Raw genomic sequence first — 24,116 nt, forward strand, 5'->3', positions numbered from 1 at the left:
TGGGTCTAGGGTAATGTACAACTATCAGCTGTTAATCAGTTGAATCCTGGCTTGAAAACAGATCTATTCCTTAACTTTTAAACAAGATGGTCTACAGCTGTAGAATAAATGTGGAAAAGCTCATAAGGTCAAATGACCAAAGAAGGTGAAATATATGCTGGGCAGAAAAGAAAAATGCCAATGAAATCTTCGTAAGCACTCAAAGTAGCTGGTAAGTCTTAAAATTTAGGTGACAGGACCACATTAAAACATGTAGTGTATCCCTCCTTTGATACACTAATCCCTACACTGGCCTTCCTAGACAGATTTTAATAACATCATATTACTTATACAATGTGGGCATCTTCAGGAATATTCATGTTTCAGCCAGCATTAACAAGCGACAAACCTCAGAACGATGCTAAAGATGAAGCCAAGTATTCTTGCCAGGAAACCAAAACTTCAGAGCTTCAGTGTTTCCCTCCAAAGACCCTCTCTACCTTCACCTAACATTCCCCCAACGCCAGCAAAAAAATAAAAGAATTAGTGGGGCGCCTGGATGGCTCAGTCAGTTGATCATCCAACTTCAGCTCAGGTCATGATCTCACGGTTTGTGGGTTCGTGAGTTCGAGCACCACATCAGGCTCTGTGCTGACTGCTCAGAGCCTGGAGCCTGCTTCAGATTCTGTATCTCCCTCTCTCTCTGCCCCTCCCCTGCCCATGCTCTGTCTCTCTCTCTCTCAAAAATAATAAACATTAAAAGAAAAATAAAAAAAAAAAAGAATTATCTTTACAGCTTTAAGAGATTTTTTTCCCTTATACCATTAAGTTGGTACCAATTCTTATCAAGGAAAACTGGGCTTTTCACCATATTTTTTGTTCTTCCTTTAAAAAACAAAATAAAAAGGAAGACCCAAACACTACTCAACCGAAAGGTCAGAGAAAAACAGGTGTGATTTAGGAGTACTTTATGAATGTTTAACTTAAGTAAAATAGCTACTAACAAATCAACATGTAAATTTCATTTTTTTAGAGAAGGTTTTTTTCTTTTCTTTTCTTTTTTTTTTTTTTTTGTAAAGGCACAGTGGGAAACTCGGAAGGGAGAAGTAATGATAAAAGGAAATGTGAAACTCCTGACCCGAACTGTTTACTCTCCTATTTATTCTTCCATTCTGTTCAGCATTGAGGATTCACAAGACAGCATCCATCTATTCGTAAAGGAAAAGGCTGAATTTAAGAAGCCAGGTCACAGGCACTCAAATACTTTCATCTGGAAAGACCCACCCTCCTTCAGGAACGCACTACCACTACCTTCCATGAGCCACCAAACTTGCAGCACTAAAGACACCATGTGCCTGCCAGCAGGAAGCCCTGTGACCCTCTGCTCCCACCTCCACATCTAGAACTGGCCACAGGTCTGACAGGCAGTGAAGAGAGTTTTTACTGGGACATAAGTAGAACACACAAACACTACCTAGATCTGGAGAAAACACAGAATGAGATAAAGTTCCTGCAATAATGTATAGCTTTTACTTTTCCATATTTTGGGGTAAGTATAACTTTAATGTCTGTTAGTTTATACAGCATAACTACTAAACTCTACATACTCCGTAATTACATACACTCCATACAAACTACATAATTCTCTTTTGATGTATATGCTGGAGTTATGTAGTACCTTCCCACCAGAGAGTTAGATTTTCTTTTTTTTTTTTACATTTTTCTTGGGGAAAATATGTTTTGAATAATTTTAAAAAGAACAGAGTTCAGTAATTTTATTCAAACTGTTGTGTTGGCAGAAAAGAAGAATAAATTACTTGTGGGCCCAGCATACTTTTTTGATAAGATTATAAAGCCTTTAAAAACGGAAAATGAACTGAGACTTGCATCCATTATTCATGCTTATAAACTTAAAACTATTTCTAATTTAAAATCTCTCAAAGGAAATTTAGTCCAACTTATTACTGAGTTTTATCTTATTGCTAAAGAATGATCAGAACATGAAAAGCAAGTTAGTACAGACCAAGTAGATAAAAGAGATAATTCTATCAGTCCAAAGAGAGATAATAAGAAATTTTCTTCCCACAGTGTAAAACAACGTACAGAATTTCCCATCATAGTGTATGACTTTCCCGATCCAGTTTGCCCATATGCAAAGACACAAGCATTATAACCTTCAAATGCAGACTTCACGACATCTGTGCCGAGGGTGTTGAAAACCTGAAAGCAGAAAAAAAAAAAACACAAAAGACACAATTACCATAGATTTTAATAAGAACCCCTTTAATGTTGACAAATATTCTTGAATGCTACTTTTGTCTTGCAAGTATTACACCACATAAATAAAATCTTCGCACAACTATTAACAACAGAGTATGTATGTACCTCAGTTTTTAATCAAAAGGAAACTTTTTAAGGAAGAAAAGAGCAACCCCATCCTTTTTTCCTACTTAACAAAAAATTCCTGAATGTAAACAAGGCAAAATGACAGTCATGTCTAAGAAGCAAAGATGCTTTCGGGGCGCCTGGGTGGCGCAGTCGGTTAGGCGTCCGACTTCAGCCAGGTCACGATCTCGCGGTCCGTGAGTTCGAGCCCCGCGTCAGGCTCTGGGCTGATGGCTCGGAGCCTGGAGCCTGTTTCCGATTCTGTGTCTCCCTCTCTCTCTCTGCCTCTCCCCCGTTCATGCTCTGTCTCTCTCTGTCCCAAAAATAAAATAAACGTTGAAAAAAAAAAAAAAAAAAAAAAAAGAAGCAAAGATGCTTTTAAAGCATGATGATTTACCATTTCAGAATTAAATAAACTTACAAAGTTATGCATTCTATCAGAGCTTCCAGAAGCTAAATATTCAAAACCTAAAAATCACTGCAGCCAGAAGTTATTGCCCAAAGCATGCCAAATCAATACTGTCATTTGAAGAGTCCGGCTATTCATCAAAATAAGTCTCAGAAGGTTGAGTGATGGGTGGGTGTGAATGAGGCTGGGAAGGCCAGGCTCCCCTGGGTTAGAGTCCAGATGCTTTCTCCTATTTGAATATTGGCCTCGGATGGAGAAGGCAGGGACAGGAGCTGTGTGAGGTCTGGGGTTGTGCCTACACTGGCCTGAGACCGTGTCTGATGCACCACTCAGCTGCAGTGGGACACTCTGGGAAATGAAACAGGCTGAAGGACAAATACTTCGCCCAGACAACTGATGTCAGTGAGGCCAATCGACATGTGTGGCCATCCTGAGTACACCCAGTTGGGAAGGGGACCAACCAAAGCTGCCCAAACCCCACAAGCCTTCACACTGCCCCTTTCCCCTGTCAGAGAGGAAGCATGATCGGGTTCTTAGAGCCAGGAAAAAGTGAGGCACTGTTTTGTGGCGTCACTACAGTCCAAGGTGGGAGCCTCATTAACCCCTCAGGAATGTTTAGTCTGTGTGAGTGACGCTGAATCAGCTGAACTTGAGACCCATCATCTCCCCTTCAGGGTTCTAAGCCCTGCAGCCAGAACACCCATCCTTAGACAAGGCTGATAAACACTAGGCCCCTCAACCTCAGCTCCACATAAACTACCCCTGCTACTAACACAGCTTATCATCCAAGGACAAAATATAAACACAGTCAACCAGACTTCAGCTTTCTTCAGGTACCATCTTGCCGCCATCTTGCTTTTTTCCCTCAGTTTCTCGGTCAAAGATTTCCAAACTATCATTTCAATAGTCACTTCCAAAATGACCAGTCTCATTCATACTGTTAATTTGTATCCATTTCAGCTCTAATAGTGGATATTTTCTAGTCCTATTCTCAAATTCTGATGACTTATTCAACTCTCAATAGTAATAGCAGGTCACAAGGAGTTCGTATATTGGTCCTCATAAAATTCTACAGGGTGAGTAAGCATCACTTAGATCCATTTCTCAGGGGGAGAAGTGAGATGAGTGAACATACACAGTGAGTGGCAGAGATGGGATTTGCACCTGGGTATTTCTGACCCCAAAGCCTGTGCTAAACCCTTCAGTGTCCTCTTCCCACACCCTCAACATCAAGCATGAGGCCCCAGTCCTCTCTGAAAGGACCTCCTCCCACAAACCATGAAGAGGCAGAAGCCAGGAATCCCAGGGAGGCTCAGGGCTCCAGACCACCTGTCTAAAATCAGTTTTCACCATGGCATATGGAACATGAGGAAAAACTCTAAATATTTCTTCAATTCTCTTTGATTAAGCAAAAATAAAAATCATACATCATTTTTACCCTATCATGGGGTGCCACTGGATAGGAAGTACAGCCTTCCATAAAGTTCTCAAAGAATAAAAAAAGGATCTTCTGTAATACCTTTGTCTGAGGCTAAAACAAACTCATTGAAAATATATTTAAACCAAACCCCAACGTTTTCAAAATAAAATTCTTTCCCAAGATTAAAAATCCCACCCACCAGGCTGCCTATGTGGCTCAGTCGGTTAAGTGTCAGATTTTGGCTACGTCATGATCTCACATTTGGTGAGTTCAGACCTCGCATAGGGCTCTCTGAGGTCAGCGTGGAGCCTGCTTTGGATCTTCTGTCTCCCTCCCTCTCTGCCCCTCCCCTGCTCACACTCTCCTGCACTCTCTCTGTCTCAGAAATAAACATTAAAAAAAAATGTTTATAAAAAAATCCCACACACCATTTTACTATTACCTATTTCTCCAGAAAGCCAACTCAGCTGGATTTCTCCAACAGATCTGGGGGCCTGGAACAGGAGGAGGAGGGTCCTGGTGCTGGTGAACATGACTGCAAAACAGGCCTAGAATACGCAGGTCTGGATGCACCGAGACCCAGGCCGGGCTCAGTCTCAGCTTCAAGTAACCCACCCAAAGTTGTCCCAGGACCCAGAGAAGCAGCGGGACACTGTCCACATCTTTGGGGTTCTTGGCAAGGAAAACAGGCTACCCCAGTACAGCTCCCAGGAAGGACCTGTTTAGCATCAATATCAAACCAAAGTGGAGAGGGAGTGGCTGCATTGTGAAACCGAGCTCTCCCCTCCTTGACTGGCACTGGCGACTGGCATCAAAATCCGGCTGAGAGCCTCATCTGGCCAGGTGACCCAAATAGCTGTATATCTGAGCACAGATTTTCAAGTGGATTTCCAGAGCGATCCAAGGCATCCCAGGGCCTCAACTGAGGGGAACTGCCCACAAGAGGGCACTGTTAAAACAAAAGACTCACCCATTCAGCTTGTCAAGTGGGAGATTTTAGGTTTCAAGTTTCTCCAGGGTTGAATCAAGGAGATCAAAGCCTCCCTTTGGAGTTTTGAAGAACCATTAAGAAAATCAGACCTTATTTAATGGTCTTTAATTTATGTGAATACAGACTTAAATTGTCCAATGATTTTTTTTTTCCAAACATAAAATTAATTTGTAAGAAAGAAATATTACTGGTCATCTTACTTGCTATTTAACAGTAAGGGAAACTTAGGTTGAACTCTAGTAATAGGCATGATATATTTCCTCAAGATGCCCCTCTATCCAGATGAGAAGGATAAAAAGGAGGAGGAAGAGAAGACCAACATCATGCTAAGCTTGCATCTTCCCGTTTATGCAGGGGTACAACCTGACAGCTCAAATCCTGGGCCAGAGATGACAGCATGAAAACTTTAATCAGTAATCAAAAATGAAGCTATTTTTAACATTAGGGGTGAGGGAAGACTACCCTTCTCTTTAATAGAGTTTTAAAAAATAGGTATTTTCCTGTATCTATGCTGATTTTATTAACATGTGCTTCTGCTAGAAAGTAGTACTGTATTTACTAATACATCACTACGCTTTTTTAGTTTTGTAATTTAGTGGAACAATCTCAGGTTATTTATATAGTCGAAAAACGCAAAACACCTGAGAAGAGACGCTACCCATCACTCGAAGCATGGAAATTATCCCTATCAGAAGCTTTGCACAAACTAAAACTATTCTTAAACTCTGAGCATTTATTTTTAACTTCCAAAAGAGCTAAACTTGTTACTCTTTCCCTGATCTTGACTCTTGTAGAACCAGGAAATGTCATCTGTTCCCATAAATTAACCACCATCTGTAAACGACTTCTGTCAGTCAGCAAATGTTTACCGAGTGTCTCCAGTGTGCCAGGTCCTGCTGTCACACACTGCTCTGCTCCTCCCCCCATGGACTTTCCCTCACCACAGCCCTCTGTCCCCAAAAGGCCTCAAATTCAGGTTAAATAAGGAGGAAAATCCAACCGTTTGCTGTGTAAGTTAGACATGGAAACCCTCCTGGCTCTTCATCCATCATCTCTTGAGGACATTCTGAAGACTGTGGAATGAATTGGCTTTTCCCTGAACAAATTCCCTCACACCAGCCACTTCATTTGTATTCCTGTATTAAAGCCCAAATCTGGATTCTAGTATCTATAACATTCTATTCCTCACCAGACTCCTAGCTGCCAATGTTGACCAATCCAGTTACCTCAACAGGAAAGTTATCTGCGCTGCTGTGAAACAGAAAACCACAGGCCCAAAATGGAGTCACTTATGCTAGGCCAAGTCACCAAACTGGGGTTCAATACCTAACCTAACTGCAGTTTCAACCTCCCCCAGATATGCAGTCTCAACTGGTCGGTCAGGAATTTTCTGATCAGCACCAATGAGGTCATCTCCCACATGGGCCCTCTCCATCCCCCAGAGGAAGATGAGGTGATCCACCTAAACAACACCCCTCTACTCTTCTGCCTAAGGGAAAATGACCTTGCCTGAAACAATCTTTTCTTGTGCTACTTGTCCCACCCTGTTTCTGCCTATAAAATCCTTCCATCTTGCACAGCTCTTCAAAGCTCCTTTCTACTTGCTGAATGGGATGCTGCAGGATTCATGAATCGATGAATAAAGCCAATTTGATTTTCAAATTTACTCGGTTGAATTTTGTTCTTTAACACCCCTCACTCATTTATTCATCAATAAGGCTGCCCTATTCATCTATCATTTAGAACAAACCAACCTTATGCCCTGAAGACCCTCCAGTGGCATCTCCCCTGCCCTACACATCAGCCCCAGAATCTCATCTCGGCTACTATTAAGTCCATTAGGTGTATGGACTTGAGCACATTATTTAAGCTCAGAGTCTCTTCGACAAAGAAAAACGGAGCTAAAGTGAAACCTGGCCTTCTGAGATGAAGTGAGACAAGTACATGAGTGCCAAGCAGAGTTTCAGACACCAACACAAACTCAAGCAACATTAGTTCCTGGCCCCTCTTTCATCCCAGGCAGCTAATCGTTCTTTATGGCTCTCAATCTTATTGCTGTCATCCTTTCAATTTTTGCCCTGATGCTGAACCCACACATTCTGGATACAAACACTCCAATCTTCTCCTTTGAATAATTTCTCTAAGTTGTCTATCTTAACTCCAACATTTACATTGCCTCTGTAAGCCGACTTCTTCCACAAACCATGTGCTTAACCAATGCTAAGTTCTCCAATGTCGAGGTGTGCAAATCTGCTAAAAAATGCAGTTTGGCTCAGTGGGGTCTGGAATTGGTACAGATTTTGCATTTTTAACATGCTCTAGTCAATGCAGTGGTTCTGGAACATGGACACACGAAGTTGCAAGCAACTAGACAATAATACCACTTTAAGATGCCACCGCATGGATTATAACCCAGGGTAGGCAAGACAGGAATTCTTATCTTAGTTGTAACACATGCAGTCCTAAAGCAATATATCTGAAGAAGCTGTTAAGAAGCCAGGAAGAAGCCCATATTCCTCCCCTTGTACCGATGCTTCCCCATAGCTCTGCTCTGTTTAAACACCCAACTGGTCCCACCCAGGGAAATCCCCTTAGTCTGCTCACATGCAGCATCAATATGCAATAGTCTCCTGGGAGGATCTCCGAGTCTGTTCTTCTATGCCATGTCACATCCACATTTTAGACCATAAAACCCTATAGCACCAGTTTCTTGGACAAATTACAGCTACATTCTAGATTCTAGAAAAATTCTGAACAAAATGCCCATTCCTTCTAGAACCCTTCTTTCGAGAATCCCAAAATGGTCCACAGGAAGTGGGGCTTTGGTCTGAAATCTAACTTCCAGAGCCCTGCATCACAGCAGGACTCAGAGCTGAGCGGCTTATTTGCTGGGCTTAGCAATATACAAACGGCGCTCCCCAAATGCTTTATTTGCACAGCTCCTTCAAAACGGTAGTCCTTTCCAAGTTTGGGGGTGGGAGGGTGGGGGGAAATTATGATCATCATGCTTAGAAGTGAAAAACAAAATCAACTTTTTGGGGACTGAATTCTTCTCAGGCTTAATGGTGCTATGTAACAAAGCTAAGTTAGCAGAGGTAGATTTTACATAAATTATATTGAGAAAAAATCAGCAAGATGTTTTATAGAGTTTTAGGATGGGCATTTTTTTCCTCAATATGGAAATAAATCAAAATAAAGATTATGAAAATATCATACCATCTCTTGTGAGACATAATCTGGACTTTTCGTATCAGCAGAATAAAAAGAGAAGTCATAGGTGAAGGTCTTCGTCCGTTCTCTTCCTGAGTCCCCAGTCCCTCCTTCTGGTATCTAGACAGGATTGTGATAATAATGTAAAGAGCACTGCTAGCTAAATGATCTATCCAATTCAAGAAAAAGAAAAATCCATTAAAAATGTATAATGATCACTTGACTAAAAAAGCATTTAATTCCTCCTGAACACCCTCCTAAATACATAGGGACAGAGAGAGGGTTGGAGGGGGTAAGGTTGGAAGGAAGGGAGGGAAGGGAAGGATGAGGTGGGAGGGAGGGAGGGAGGGAGGGAGGGAGAGAGAGAGAGAGAGAGAGAGAGAGAGAGAGAGAGAGAGAGATCCTAAATTCCTCCCAGCAATCCAGGCTATGATATGACCCAAGGCTTCTTTTCTGGACTTCTTATTATGATTATCTTATATGAAGCCAACACTCTGGCCAACAGAGTCAGGGTCTATAGAACTCCAAGGGGTGCCATTCACATAGATGGTGATGTGAGTAGAGCCCCCTAGAGTTGTGCAGCTTTGTGGCCCCACTGTAAACTCCAGGTGGGATGCTTCCTCTCCCATGAAGCTTCCCTTGGGCACTACAACCAGAAGTAATTGCTCCCACCTCCGAGAGGCTAGATTCTCCCAGGACATATTCTGAGTTTACTGCAGATATTTGCATGTATCTTGTCTACCTTGCTATATACCTAAATTGAGCCAAAAACCATGTTTAAAAATCATCATAAGCCACCAATGCTTTACACAGTTCCCTGGACACATGCTGAAAAAATTTAATGAGCATCATATTTTCCAATATAATTCAGACTCTATAAATACACAATTTCTACGGTTCTTATTAAAATGTTAAAAATCTGGACATCTGTTTTTGTTAAATAGGACGAGGAAATGTTTGTAAAACTCAAAAGGCACCAGAACAATCAAGGAAAATAGATTCCATAATGCACAAAGAAGAGAAGCATCCAAAGCCAAGGGTCTCTTTGCTCTGTTCCAGTAAACATAATTTTTTAAAGATTAAACTTGTACCAAAGCATGGTGAGCAGACAGATACATGAAGCAAAGCAAAGCAAAGGTAACTAACAGGAGGTGATGGTCAAGTGATGACAGGCAGAAATACAAGTAGATGTGGGAGGTCAAAGGAGGGCAAGCCAGGTGGGGCCAGACAGAGCTAGAAGGTACCAGGATTGTGCTCAGAGGAGAAAGAAAGACATTCCACTGGAGAATGCCTGGGGCAAAGGGACACGGAGCCTCAAAGAAAGCCTATCAAATTATCTAGAGCATGGCCCAATTGGAAGAGAGGAACATTCCCCAGCTTCTATCACTGGAGATCAAGTAGACTACTTTGAGATTCCAAAGTATCTAGTCCCTTGAGCCACAAATTAACAGAAATCCAACTAGAGATTGATCTGCACTTGGCCATGGAGCAGCAGGCCTCCGAAACCCCAACCTGTAAGTTAATGACAAATTTGGGAGGACAAGGGGGCAGAGTCCACCAAGCACATGATTTACTATTATTAATTTTACACTCATATCTCCCACCAAGTGAAAAGTATTCACAATTCTTAACAAATTCACTGACCAAAGGAAAAAATAGGATATTTTAAGTGCAAAAGGAAGAAATATGCCACCCTAGAAAATTCTGGGTTTTTCCAACTTTTTCAAAACTCTTTTTATTTTTTTTTTAATGTTTATTTATTTTTGAGAGACAAAGACAGAGTGTGAGCAGGGGTGGGGCAGAGAAAGGGAGACACAGAGTCCAAAGCAGGCTCCAGGCTCTGAGCTGTCAGCACAGAGCCTGACGCGGGGCTCAAACCCACGAACCGTGAGATCATGACCTGAGCCGAAGTCGGGACGCTTAACCAACTGGGCCACCCAGATGCGCCTCGACTGTCTTTTACAGAAAAAAACAAACAAAAAAAAATCCATGTTTTTAAATCTTTCGTTCCCTGAATTTTTAATAATAATGTAAGTTCCCCTTGCCAAGTTTAAAAACATGATTATTTTCATTAAGAATTGAAAGAGGGGCACCTGGGTGGATCAGTTGGTCATATCCAACTCTTGGTTTTGGCTCAGGTCATGATCTCACGGTTTGTGAGTTCGAGCCCCATGGCAGGCTCCACGCTGACAGTGCAGAGCCTGCTTGGGATTGTCTCTCTCTCCCTCTCTCTCTGCACCTCCCCTGCTCATGCTCTCTCTCTCTCAAAATAAATAAATAAACTTAAAAAGAAAAAAAAGAATGGAAACAAATCTAGGGCCAACAGTTACTTAATGATTCACAAAATGCAGCTAGATGCCAGGCTAAGAATCTAGCACAGGATACAGTATAACATTGTGTAGTCGGGGCTAAATCTGTGAGTTTGCACACCAAGGCTACAGCTTTGGTTTTGAGATCAAATAAAACTAGGTGGCAGGAGAAGAGATAAAACATAGCCCTTCACTTCATGACTGAGCCCTAGACAAGTACAAGTTGACGTGGCCAGCTGAACTGAGAAGGAGGGGTAAGGAAATGGCAGATGTGTTTTATTTACCCAGAAATGATTTTGACAATAAAACAAACATGGAGGCTCGTGGAGCATGGCCAGGTTGCTACTTGCCTTTAAGTTTGTGATTGTTGTTTTGCTTTTCTCCATTTGAATAATGAATTTGGCTTCCAAGTCCTTTTCCCTGCAACACAAATTCAGTACTAGTTAGGAGAGAAAAGATTGTTTTTAAAACATTTGTTTTATTTACTTTTTACATATGGGGGTTTGTTTTTAAATGGCATCTGAAGCACAATCTGTGACACCACTCCTCCCAAATCTTTTCTAATACAAACACAAAGACACACAAAACAGATGCCACCATCAAAAAACTTAAGACTGACAAATAATGTGTTCTCAAAACCTGGAAGAATCTCTAACTGCCAGCCAAGAGGAGTGTAAATTAAATGACAGAAACTATGGAGGGCTGTGTGACTCATGAAAAAAGCAGCCCCACCTACCTGGTTATAAAAGACACCTTCTCCCCTCCACCCAAGAGGAGAACCAAGTAGAAAACTGGTATGAATGGTCGAAAACAGGTGCTGCTTCTAGAAGCAGCCAGGGCACTGCCACCTCCTCCCGCCTTCTTTCCATATACATTCAGAAACTGCAGTGCCTGGAAAACAGCAGATCTGGAAGTCCACAGGACTCCTGAGAACAGTTCTGGAGAATAAATAACCATGTATCTACACAATGGAGTGGTCGGTTACTGAAAAAGGAATGAGGAAGGTCTCTATCAACTGTTAGGGAAAGGGAGCCAGGATGTATTGTTAAGAGGGGAATGCAAAGTGGAGAAAAGTATACCTAGGATGCTAGAATTACAAGAAAATAAAACAAGATTATTTTTTAATAACCTAAAACAGATCAGTGTTTTAGTGCAGTTGAAGTCCAGGTCATGTGTTCCATGTCAAAAACCAAAATTAAATTAAAATAAAAATAAAAGGGGTGCCTGGGTGGCTCAGTCAGTTGAACATCTGACTCTTGATTTCAGCTCAGGTCATGATCTCATGGGATTGAGCCCTGCATCAGGCTCTAAGCTGACAGGATAGAGCCTGCTTTGGATTCTCTCTCTCCTTCTTTCTCTACCCCTTCCACATGTACAATGCGCTCTCTCTCTCTCTCTCTCAAAATAAAAAATAAAAATAAAGTGACCTAAAACATAAAAGTAAGCAGAAGCAAGTGAACTGGCATACCACAGTGTGACATTTAATTAATAATTTATTTTAATTAATAATTTTCATTAATTTTTAATTAATATTTTAATTAATAATTTATTTTTAATTAGTAACTTATTATTTTTTAATTTACATCCAAGTTAGTTAGCATATGGTGCAACAATGATTTCAGGAGTAGATTCCTTAATGCCCCTTACCCATTTAGCCATCCCCCCTCCCACAACCCCTCCAGCAACCCTCTGTTTGTTCTTTATATTTAGGAGTCTCTTATGTTTTGTCCCCCTCGTGTTTTTATATTATTTTTGCTTCCCTTCCCTTACGTTCATCTGTTTTGTATCTTAAAGTCCTCATATGAGTGAAGTGATATGAGGTTTGTCTTTCTCTAATTTCACTTAGCATAATACCCTGTAGTTCCATCCACATAGTTGCAAATGGCAAGATTTCATTCTTTTTGATTGCTGAGTAATACTCCATTGCATATATGTGCCACATCTTCTTTATCCATTCATCCATTGATGGACATTTGGGCTCTTTCCATACTTTGGCTATTGTTGATAGTGCTGCTATAAACATTGGGTGCATGTGCCCCTTCGAAACAGCACACCTGTATCCCTTGGATAAATACCAAGTAGTGCAACTGCTGGGTTGTAGGGTCGTTCTAATTTTAGTTTTTTGAGGAACCTCCATACAGTTTTCCAGAGTGGCTGCACCAGTTTGCATTCCCACCAATAATGCAAAAGGGTTCCCCTTTCTCTGTATCCTTGCTAACATCTGTGGTTGCCTGAGTAGTTAATGTTAGCCATTCTGACAGGTGTGAGGTAGTATCTCATGGTGGTTTTGATTTGTGTTTCCCTGATGATGAGAGATGTTGAGCATTTTTCATGTATCGGTTGGTCATCTGGATGTCTTCTTTGGAGAAGTGTCTATTCATGTCTTTTGCCCATTTCTTCACTGGATTATTTGTTTTTGGGGTGTTAAGTTTGATAAATTCTCTATTGATTTTGGATACTAACCCTTTCTTTATCTGATATGTCGTTTGCAGATTATCTTCTCCCATTCCGTCAGCTGCCTTTTAGTTTTGCTGATTGTTTTCTTCGCTGTGCAAAAGCTTTGTATTTTGATGAGGTCCCAATAGTTCATTTTTGCTTTGACTTCCCTTGCCTCCAGAGACATGCTGAGTAAGAAGTTGGTGCGGCCGAAGTCAAAGAGGTTTTTGCCTTTTTTTTAAGTTTATTTATTTTTCAGAGAGAACACAAGAAGGGGAGGGGCAGTGAGAGAGGGGGAGAGAATCCCAAGCAGGCTCTGCACTGTCAGCACCGAGTCCAATGTGGGGCCCAAACTCACTAGCCTCAATATCATGACCTGAGCCAAAACCAAGAGTGAGACACTTAACTGACTGAACCACCCAGGTGCCATGCACAGTGTGAGATGATTTCCATTATATGTTGGAATCTGACTGTAGAATGCAGTGGGATATAGCCCGGAGAGAAAAACAACTATAAAGAAGTCTTAAAGCATTTTGAGTAATCATATATTTGATGGTAAAGTAAGTGTCGGCATTCGGAGACTTCTGTTTGTGTATTATGGGATGATAATGGAGTAATTATGGCTGTGGCCTTGAGAACCAAGATTTCTAGATGAAAAGAGATACAAACATAAGATGGATGAGGTTACTAGCATAAACTTTATCTGAAATTGAGAAAGAAAAAGAAAGTACTCCCTAGCTTTGTCCTCTGAAAAGGCCTAGAATCTTAGGCCCAAATTATAGCCTCTAAATTCCATTTAGTGTCAGGGTTCTTTGGAGAAAGACTCAATCCAAATATTTGAACTATCTTCTCACACAAGAAAGCAGGATGCTGGCACATCAAAAGTTACTGGTCTGGGGGCGCCTGGGTGGCTCAGTCGGTTAAGCGGCCGACTTCGGCTCAGGTCATAATCTCGTGGTCCGTGAGTTCGAGCCCCGCATCAGGCTCTGTGCTGACAGCTCAGAGCCTGGAGCCTGTTTCAGATTCTGTGTCTCCCTCTCTCTGACCCTCCCCCGTTCATGCTCTGTCTCTCTCTGTCTCAAAAATAAATAAATGTTAAAAAAAAAAAAGTTACTGGTTTGTCCAGGTTGTCCATAAGCAACCTCTAACATGGTTCCTGGTGGTCCCTGCCTCCGGGTATCTGTGACCCTGTGCGATCCCCTCCCCAGCAAGTGGGCTGGACCTAGAAACTCACTTCTAATAACTAGAACACTACCACCCCAAAAGTGATGATCTGTCACTTCCTAGTTTGGGTTATAAAATGATTCTGATTTCTGACTTGCTGGCTCTCCTGAGGGTGTCTCTCTCAGAGCCCTGGCAATGGGGACAGCCAGCTGCCACACTGCGAGACTTTGGGAGAGACTCACATGGCAAGGAATTGCGGCCTGCCAGCAGCCACCTGGGTGAGCCTGGAAGTGTCCCTCCCCCAGCCAGGCTGGAAGGCCCTGGACTGCAGCCTTGAGACCCTGAGCCATTAGAGGACCCAGGTAAACCCCACCTAGACACCTGACTCACAGAAACAGTGAGATAATAAATGTTGTTTTAAGCCCCTAAATTTGGGGGCTTAGGAGTTTGGAGCTCCTAAGTTGTGTTACACAGTGAGAAATAACCAAGACAAGAGCCGCAGCAAAAGGACTCAGGAGTCAACCTGATAAGTGGCCGCCCACAAACCACAGCGGCAGAAAGAACAGTAACTGCAGTAGACTGAAACGCGTGAGATACGCATAAATTATGAGCTCATAATTAAAAGATAAAAACCAAATGTCCCCTTTGGAGAATCAAAAGAGTCACCTCATTATTTTAAAAACTAGTAAATAAAGGGGAAGATTCAAGCACTTACCCTGCATTTCCTTTTTTTTTTTAGTTTTTTTTTTTTTTTTTGATGTTTATCTATTTTTGAGAGAGAGAGAGACACAGCATGAGCAGGGGAGGGGCAGAGAGAGAGGGAGACAGAATCCAAAGCAGGCTCCAGGCTCTGAGCTCTGAGCTGTCAGCACAGAGCCTGACGCGGGGCTCAAACCCACGAACCGCGAGATCATGACCTGAGTCAAAGTCAGACACTTAACCGACTGAGCCACCCAGGCACCCCATCATTTTTTTTTTAAATGTTAATGCTTTTTGAAAGAGGGAGAGTGTGAGCATGTGAGCTCATGCACACAGGGGAGGGACAGAGAGAGGGAGAGAGAATCAGAAGCACGATCCACACTGTCAGTGTAGAGCCCTAGGTGAGGCTTGAATCCAGGAACGTGAGATTATGACCTAAGCAGAGTCTGATGCTCAATCGACTGAGCTACCCAGATGCCCCACCTGCATTTCCCAAACAATCTGCACTCCATGGTAACCGAAGAGTTGTTTGGGAAAGTTTCTCTTTTCAGGGTATTCTACCTAATACATCAAGAAGGAACAAAAGAATTAAAATGTCAGCACTTTGTGACTCTGGTGAACTCATGGCTTTAGAGAGTGACCATCATGGGCTGTTGACTCCACCACCAGGAGACAACCAGACACCCTGGGCATCCAAACTGAAACACCAGCACCCCTCTGCAGAAATCTTATCCCTCCCACATGGAAGACTGACTCTGCCCAAGACCTGATGGACCGTGATCTGCCAGGAAACACAGGGGGCAGGGGGAATCCATCCATCAATGCCAAGGAGGCAATCAGCAAAATCCAGCTTCAAGGCAGGTGGGCAGATAAGGGACCCAGCTTATTCAAGAACAAGAACAATAAACTGTAAGGAGCATAAAGATGGAAGGGGGACCTACAGATTTAACAAAAAAAAAAAAAAAAAAAAAGACTTTAAAGACCTATCAACCAATTGGACTTCAGTGCAAACAGAAAAGGCATTTTTAGAAATTATAATATATGTAGGGAAATGCTTACACTGATTAAAAATTTGATATTAAGGAATTATTACTACCGTTTTAGGTTTAATAATGGTACCGTGATGCTTTTTTTTTTAAACTCTCAACCTTTAAGAGATACACATTGAAATATTTATAAGTGAAATAACATGGCATCTGGTATTTACTTAAAAATAATCCCGGGGTGGAGGAACAAGGCATCTGGCAACCTTAGGATGAACAGGCTGAATAATAAAACCCAAACAGTCTGTTGTAAACATCATTCAAGAACTACAATGGACTCCTACGGCCTGATTTAACTTTTCCAGCCAGTCTGAAGAAGTCTAGGCCTGGATGAAACAGAACAATGGCTTAAAAGACAGACAAATAAATGAAATCCCTGCCATGCGCATGGTGCCCAGATCTCACCCAAAAGTGAGAACTGCCTCAGGGACACCCCGTGCTCATGTGGTCTTAAAACAAATACTTCACCAAACTACCCCTTTCTTATAGCACGTAAGTACCAACAGCATGTCGTGGCCAGCAAGAGATCTACACAATTAGTGTTAGTAATGCACGGGCTGCCACATCTCCAGCCCTTCCATCTGCACATGGGTCGGCTCTCAGTCACTAACCTAATGTGTCCAGATCTTTCACTTTAAAACCACTCTTATCAACAAATACCTGCCGGCAGCGCAAAATCATCCAGGGATCAAAGATTAGAAGTGACTACAACAGGTGCTCATACCACTGGTCAATGCTCACTTACAAAACATGAAGAAATGCCATTCACACCATGCCCACCGCTCTTGCTAGACGTCACAGGTAAAGCAATTCCAAGGCTCAGAGCCTTACACCCTTGGAGCAGCGCGAGTTAAAGGGCCCTCCCACGTGATCATTTATTCTAACTGTAGGTAACCACAGCAGTACCTTCCTAGTTTTAAATGAATATCCACACTATAAAATATACTAGAGAAGATACTGACTGAAGGACCATTACATCATCTGAGCGTCTATTAGCCACTTCTGAAATCTGAAGATGCTGGGTGGGTTTCAAAGGGTTCACAACTTTGAAATCATATGCACTGGGATGTGGTCGTGGGAGGGGGAAGGTGGCAGGTTCACTATTCCGAGGGCCCACAGCTTTCCTTACTTGCCCAAAGAGCTCTGTACCCCAAAAAACACAGGAGCCCCAGCTCATACCCTCATGACTCAAAATGCAGCCCAAGAACAAGCAGCATTAGCAGCCCAGGAGCCTGTCAGAAATGAGGGCTCTCGGGCTGCACCACACACCTGCACTGCAACGAGAGCCCTAAGTGATTCTGGTGAATGTGAAAGTTTGTAAAGTGCTGTGCTGACATTATCTTAATATGATAAGCTTGATGCTACTGCTCGTAAGACCTACTCCCCAATGTTATCTATCTACTTGGTACACTGGGAAACTCACCACCTTTGTACTTTGACCTTTAAGTTTTACTTATAAAATTATATGGCAGAATATGGACATAGCCTGGCTGACACTGTCTCTACTCTTTGCTCTTAAGTTGTACAGTGGCTTCTGACCAAAAACGACAAATGTCTGACTTACTGGTATCTAAGAAGCCATCTGACTGTCACGACTTCCAGGTTACCTCATTCCCAGCACCCTGCCAAGCTATCAGTTTCTAGCCCTTTCTATAGCCAGACTGTTTCCCAATGTCAAGGTAAGGTTGCTGCCAATACCTTGAAGTTATTCTTAAAAATAATCAGAGTAAGGGGGCAACAGTCGGTTGGGCGTCCGGCTCTCAATTTTGGCTCAGGTCATGATCTTGCAGTCTGTGGAGTTGAGCCCTGCACTGGGCTCTATGCTGGCAGCATGTAGCCTGCTTGGGATTCTGTCTCCCACCCCCCTCTCTCTCTCTCTGCCCCCTCCCCGACTTGCTCTCTTTCTCTCAAAATAAATAAAAATAAACTTAAAGAAAATCAGGTTAAGGGAATTACTTAGGGGGAAAATGGACTGAAGACAGAATATTTAAAAACCCAGGGAGTAAGAAAGCAGGAACCAGTTATGGAAACTGAGGCACAGCTCAGAGAGATCTTAGCAAAGTCATGTCTCAAGATGGTGCTTCTCAGTTCCAAAAAGTCATTCAACAACAGCTGGAATTATCTTTGAAGAAGAAACTAGAAAAAATACTCACCACAGCATCATCACATGAGTTTGAGCACAATAAAAAAATAACTTACTGGATTTCAGAAGCTATTTCATAGCTTTTTCCAAGAAAAGGGACCTGCTGTGGTTTGGGCAAAAATCCAAAGACCTCCGGAAGATTCCATTCAATGCTATGAAAAGATGAAGGCCAGGGCTTACCTGACAATATTTATTTTCTGTGATGCCCCAGCTAGTGGTGGTGAAACTCAACGGCGGTTTGAGAACCAGCATGGGCTACAAAGACCCAAAAAAAATTGGACAGTGTTTGAAATGAGAATATCTTTTTAGATCTGACCATTCAGCAAACTGAACTTCTCTTATTCTCTTATTCCTCTTATTCTAATAAGCTAATGAGTACTTTTAACACAAATGAAGATACAAAAATAAATACTAGAGAAGAACAAACATTTCATGTAAAAATCTACACTTTTAATCAAAGCAGGTACCCAAGGATTAATAAAGAATCCTTACTGCCTGTAGCCAAAGATGTATCTTACTCAGAGGAAAACCCAGAAGCTTGGTACCCCGGGCCATGGTGACATTTATGTCACTTTCTACAACTCTGGTTGGCTCAATACCCTTCTAGGAGAAGGAAAAGACTATATTTCTGTGTCTAACGTAGATAATCTGGGTGCCAAAGGGGAACTTTATATTCTTAACCATCTAATGAACCCAGCCAATGGAAAACCCTGCGAACTTTGTCCTGGAAATCACAAATAAAATACATGCCCAAGGTAAAGGGTGGGACACTCACTCAGTACGAAGTCTGGTGACTAGTGGAAATCACTCAAATACCAAAAGCACCCATTGATGAATTCAAATCTCATCAAAATTCAAAATATTTAACACCAACAACCTGAGATCCATCTCTCTCTTGCAGCTGTCAAAAGGCTGCAGGAGGAGAAGATATTGACATGGAAATCACTGTGAATTCAGAGACCGGATGGAGGGCTGAATGTCGCTCTGTCAGAAACTGCAGGAGGGGATGCCAGGAAAAGATTTTAACACTCAAGGTATTAATGTTCCTACAAGGCAGTTTCTGCCTGTCAAAACCACATCAGATCTCTCGCTTGTGATGTCAAACCTCTCACAGCCTTAACGCAGTATCTTTGACGAGGGGATAGCGGGAATTTTCCTACAGTGCCCTTGGTTAAATTAGGCAGTTCTTTCACAAAGGTTCAGGACTCTCTAAGGAGACTTGAAAGTACACGAGATAGGCTTGAATTGGATCACCTCGCAGTTCCAGGGGATCGACGTTTGGTAAGAATGGTTATCATCACCGTTAATCACGGTGACTGAATTGACGTCCCCCTGGAGCAGTACTGGAGAACAAAATTATATTTAGGAACCTTCCTATCTTGGACGACGGCAATGAAAAAAACTGTGTACACTTCATACTAATTATGGGCTAAATCGTTTCTTACAATAAAATGTTCTGTAGGATTCTAAAATAGGCAGGTACATTACTGTTACTGCGGTGTTAATTTTTAGAGTGTTTTGCAACATTATTTTAGTCTAAGAAAAGCACAAATGGAAACAATCTTTGAAGAAGATCTCAAAAGTTAGTTCGTCTCTTTCCCTCCACAACCTGCTGACCAACCCTGCTCAAGATCTCATCCACTGGAGACAGGCTACTGTCATGGCCTTTGCTTCATTGCAGAGCCTTCAACTGTCAGAGGTGACTTCAAGGTCCATGTGGCACTCCAACCAACAGCCTTACCTCCCGCTCCCTCATCCCCACACCCAACAGTCAGTTACTAAGTCCTGTGAAACTGACCACCCATCTACCCACCTTGGCCACATGCCACATCTCCCCACAGACACTGCTGCATCTGGGGTTGCCACCACCTTGCCAGTGTCCTTGCCTCCAGCCTTCTCCCTTCCCATCCACACTCTACCCTGCTGTCAGAGGGATTCCCCCAGTTGCATATTTCACCCTGAGGCTCCCCTGCTTTAACTCCTTCAATGACTTCTCAAAGGCTACAGGATAAAATCCAACTCTCAGCAGTATACAAGGTCCTTCCTGCTCTGACCCTAACTAATGTTGCCATTCAACACTGTATCAATCCCACCTCCTCATCCTGACCCCCTCCCAGCCGGCCATCCAGACTCAGCTTAGACCTCACACGTCTGGAGAGACTTCGCTGAGCCCTCTCTCCCATCCCCTCGTTAGAGCGTCCTCTTACTTGTCTTACCCACCAGACCCTGAACTTCTTAAAAAGCAAGGACCCTACCTGTTTGGGTTTATATCCGCAGGCCTAGCACAGCGCCTGCAACTTTGAGGTGCTCATCAAATGCTTGTTGAATGTGATGGGCTGACTAAAAGTTAAATAATTGCCTCTTACCCAAGCCTAGCCATCTCCACGTGCATCCCCTACTTAATGCCAGCCTCCCTATGCACCCCCTTCTCGGTTCTTGCTTTCCCACATGCTACGGTGCAACCAATCCCCATCCACATTCCAAAGAAAGGCTTTTCTCGGGTCTAATTTGACTCACCTACCATCATAAAACCTCAGAAACCATTTCCCTTCATATACCTGCCTAGTTCATCCCCAATCGCACGGGCCACATCCTTGCTAATGTCACCTCTCCACTTAGTCTAGTGAATCCCAGAGAAGCAAGAACCAGCTTTGTTCATAATCTACAACCTGAGTCCAGTGAGCACAAGGGCAACACTCAAAATCAGTGCCCAGTGCTTTGTCTTTTAATCCTTCAGCTGAGAACTGTAAAACACCAGGCATTGAGAGTTCCCCCAGCTCAGGTCAATTTCCTCTGACATTTAAGAAACATGGGAAATAAATCTTGACATTTTTCTCATATTGAGGAAAATAAATAATCCTAAAATATTATTTGAACATTGATTTGATAATAGAGCAAAATGAACTATGTCTCTCCCGAGCCACTTTGGTGAATTGGGTTTCTCAACCGAAAAGTCAATTATGGCTCCTTCATATAAATGAGTAATTTATTTGAAAGGTCTGGAAACTAGATCATAAGATGCTACAAATGAACCAGCTGGAATAAGTAGACTGAGATATAGATCAATATTGGAGGGAAGGAACAGGAGGAAGGAAGGGAAAAGAGTAAAACCTCCGATCAGAAAAGAGATGAATTGTGTCAGCTCTCAGATTTGTGAGTAGGAGGAAACTTACGGGGGCGGGGGGGGGGGGGACTATGTTAATTCAAGTATTTTGAAATATTTTTAAGTTATTCAGCAATTCAAATTGATTCCAGTTGGTCAGCTGATGGTATTTGGTCACTCCATTATGGACAGCCTGATTGGATAGTACTCAGATCTCCAAACTGAGTGTCATCCAAGAAGATTCTGAAGAGCAGCTTACTCACCCCGAGTTCTGAAGTCAATCAGTATCCCCCAAAGTCATCTCAAAACTTACATACTTTGTATATAATTGTAGAATCTCTATGTTGTACACCTGAAACTAAAATAATACTGTATGCGAACTATACTTCAGTTAAAAGTAAAAAATGCCAAGAGGCACCTAGGTAGCTCAGTCAGTTAAGCATCTAACTCTTGATTTCGGCTCAGGTCATGATCTCACAGTCCGTGAGATCGAGCTCTGTGTCAGGCTCCATTGTGACCACGGAGCCTGCTTGGGATTCTCTTTCTCCTTCTCTCTCTGCCCCTCCCCTGCTCATTCTCTCTTTCTCACTCTCAAAATAAATAAACATTAAAAAAAATAAAAATAAAAAATGCAAACTTACATCCTATGAATATCTAACTGCCTTCACTTTGGTGGCAGGACACTCCAAAGCAAAATTAAAAATAAAACACCATTTTTTAAAAGAATATGTGACCTCCATGGGTACCACTATGGAAAGAAGTCCAAGGAAAACTGCTCAGTCGGAGAAAGAATAAGTAGCAAACAGTGTGCAGACCTTGATCCAGTTTGCAGGTAAGCAAATAAATAAAGCATAAAGAATATGCACACATATATGCTTCCAGATGTACAAGGCATTTCTGAGAGGATAAAGAGGAAGCTGTAAGTGGTATGAGATCTCATGCAATATTTGTATTGAGTTAGACTATATCCTGATCCCATATGCTCAATGAATTGCTTAGTCCCTCTGTGCTACCCCCATGACATGCCTCTTTGCCCTTTTATTAGGGCTCCAGATAAAATACAGGACACTCAATTAAATGTGAATTTCAGATAAACAAATGGTTTTTTAGTGTAATTATATCCCAAATATCGCGTGAGATCTACTCACACTTTATTTTCCCCTGCTAACCGGGATGCCACCGTGTCTTAGCCGGGGTGTGCATCCAGCAGGCTCTTCCAGTTAGATGCGTGTGTGTTCGCCTCCCTTCCTAGAGCCCAGACAGACAGATACTAAGCTGAGTCTTCAAATACGCTTGCACCCTCAGTACCCAATGCAGCAGCAGAGTCTTCATAATACATGTCCCCTCACCTTTGTCTAAATATAGAAACAAACTCAGGGAGGGCTATTCTCCTGAAACCAGCTTCTCCTTAACCTCTCTGGCTGATCCTGACCACTCAAAGATCATGGAACTGTTGACTACTCTTAGTTGCTCTCCATGAAATCATAAAAGCCTGCAACTCAGTTTTGGGGTAAAACCCAGGGGGAGACAGACACGGAAAATTCTGGAGTGGGTTTTTAAGGCAATCCCCCTGACTTCATTTCAGCTCCTCACAGCACACCTCACCGCACGGCGGTCAGCCAGAGGTTAGCGCACCATGACCTCCATCCAAGGGCCAAGCTGGAGTGGCAGCCTGTGAGAAGTCTGCGGAGCCTCCACTCCATTCCCCGCGGCCTGCCTCCACGGACCAGCCAAGGACAGCAGTGCTGTCACGGTCTCAGAGGCTATGAGCGTCCCATGCTAAGTGAAATCCTCCGCTGACCCCTGCCATATAGCAGGCGATTAAGGTGAACCTTTTATTTCCCCTGGTCTGGAGAGGGTGTAATGAACCTGAAAGATTAGGCAACAAGCCCACTGCTACAGGTTGGGATCCCGGAGAAGCAGATACTGTGAAGGAGTTTAGCAAGCGGGGTGCTCTTGGGATGGACACCTGGAAAAAGGAGAAGGCAGCAGGACCGAGCAGAGAAGACAGTGGAACTGCGATGACACAGGCCCCAGGGCAGCCTCGACTGACCCCACAGGCAGCCCTGAACTATGACGGCCCTTCAGAGTTACCCAGGCTGGGCCTCGATGCTCCTTATTGGTCAGGGGACTGTGGGAGGCTGCCTGGGGAAGGGGCACAACCTTGAGGCCGTGCTGACCGCACTCTGGCAGCCGGGCAACACGATGCGGCAACAGAGGATCTGGTGGCGAGCGCAGGCCCCACCGCCCCAACTCCTGATCCATGCAGTAGAGTATGCCGGCCAGTGGCAGCCACCACTGTGGCAGAGTGGTGTCAATAACAATCAGAGCTGTCTCGATGCAAATGAGCTGCCTGGACATGTGCAGAATCGTCCCTGAGGGGGTTTAGGTGGAGGCTGACAAATCCTCATCTGGGACAAATCCTTATGCGGATATTTGCATTCACTCAGTCTTCAAATATTTAGTACCTTTCATGCCAGATAATATTCCTGGTGTGGGAAAAAGCGGTAAACAATACAGAGTCTGCCTGGAATCTGCATTATAGTGAGGGGAGCAGAAAAAAATAAAAACAATACCATCATAGACACTGGTAACTAGCTATAAAGAAATGAAACAGTGTTATGGGATAGAATTGAGGGCAGAGGCAGTGGGAGGCATGTGGCTAGAAATGACCTTTCCAAGGGGGTTAACGTGTGAGCAAAGGCCTGACTGCAGGAAGGCCAAGGGGCAGGCAAAGATCTGGGAGAAACATTCCAGATAAACAGAAAGGCAGGGAAAAGGCCCTGGGGCAGGAACCAGCAGGAGGTTTGGGGGAAAGAGCAAGA

The 24,116-nt window shown here is 43.0% G+C and overlaps 1 protein-coding gene across 7 annotated transcripts in view; it reads right to left on the bottom strand.

Moving 5' to 3' along the window:
• Positions 1-24,116, bottom strand: part of KIF16B (kinesin family member 16B) — a 289,278-nt gene that overhangs the window by 239,203 nt on the left and 25,959 nt on the right. For all 7 annotated transcript variants that reach the window (XM_043602924.1, XM_043602923.1, XM_043602922.1 and 4 more), the window contains exons 2-4: positions 11,054-11,123; positions 8,401-8,514; positions 2,083-2,199 (exon numbers count right to left, since the gene is read on the bottom strand). In XM_043602924.1, coding sequence (XP_043458859.1) covers positions 2,083-2,199; positions 8,401-8,514; positions 11,054-11,123 — 301 coding nt within the window. The remainder of the gene's footprint in view (positions 1-2,082; positions 2,200-8,400; positions 8,515-11,053; positions 11,124-24,116) is intronic.

The sequence above is a fragment of the Prionailurus bengalensis genome, chromosome A3, assembly GCF_016509475.1.
Source record: "Prionailurus bengalensis isolate Pbe53 chromosome A3, Fcat_Pben_1.1_paternal_pri, whole genome shotgun sequence".
Lineage (NCBI taxonomy): Eukaryota > Metazoa > Chordata > Mammalia > Carnivora > Felidae > Prionailurus > Prionailurus bengalensis.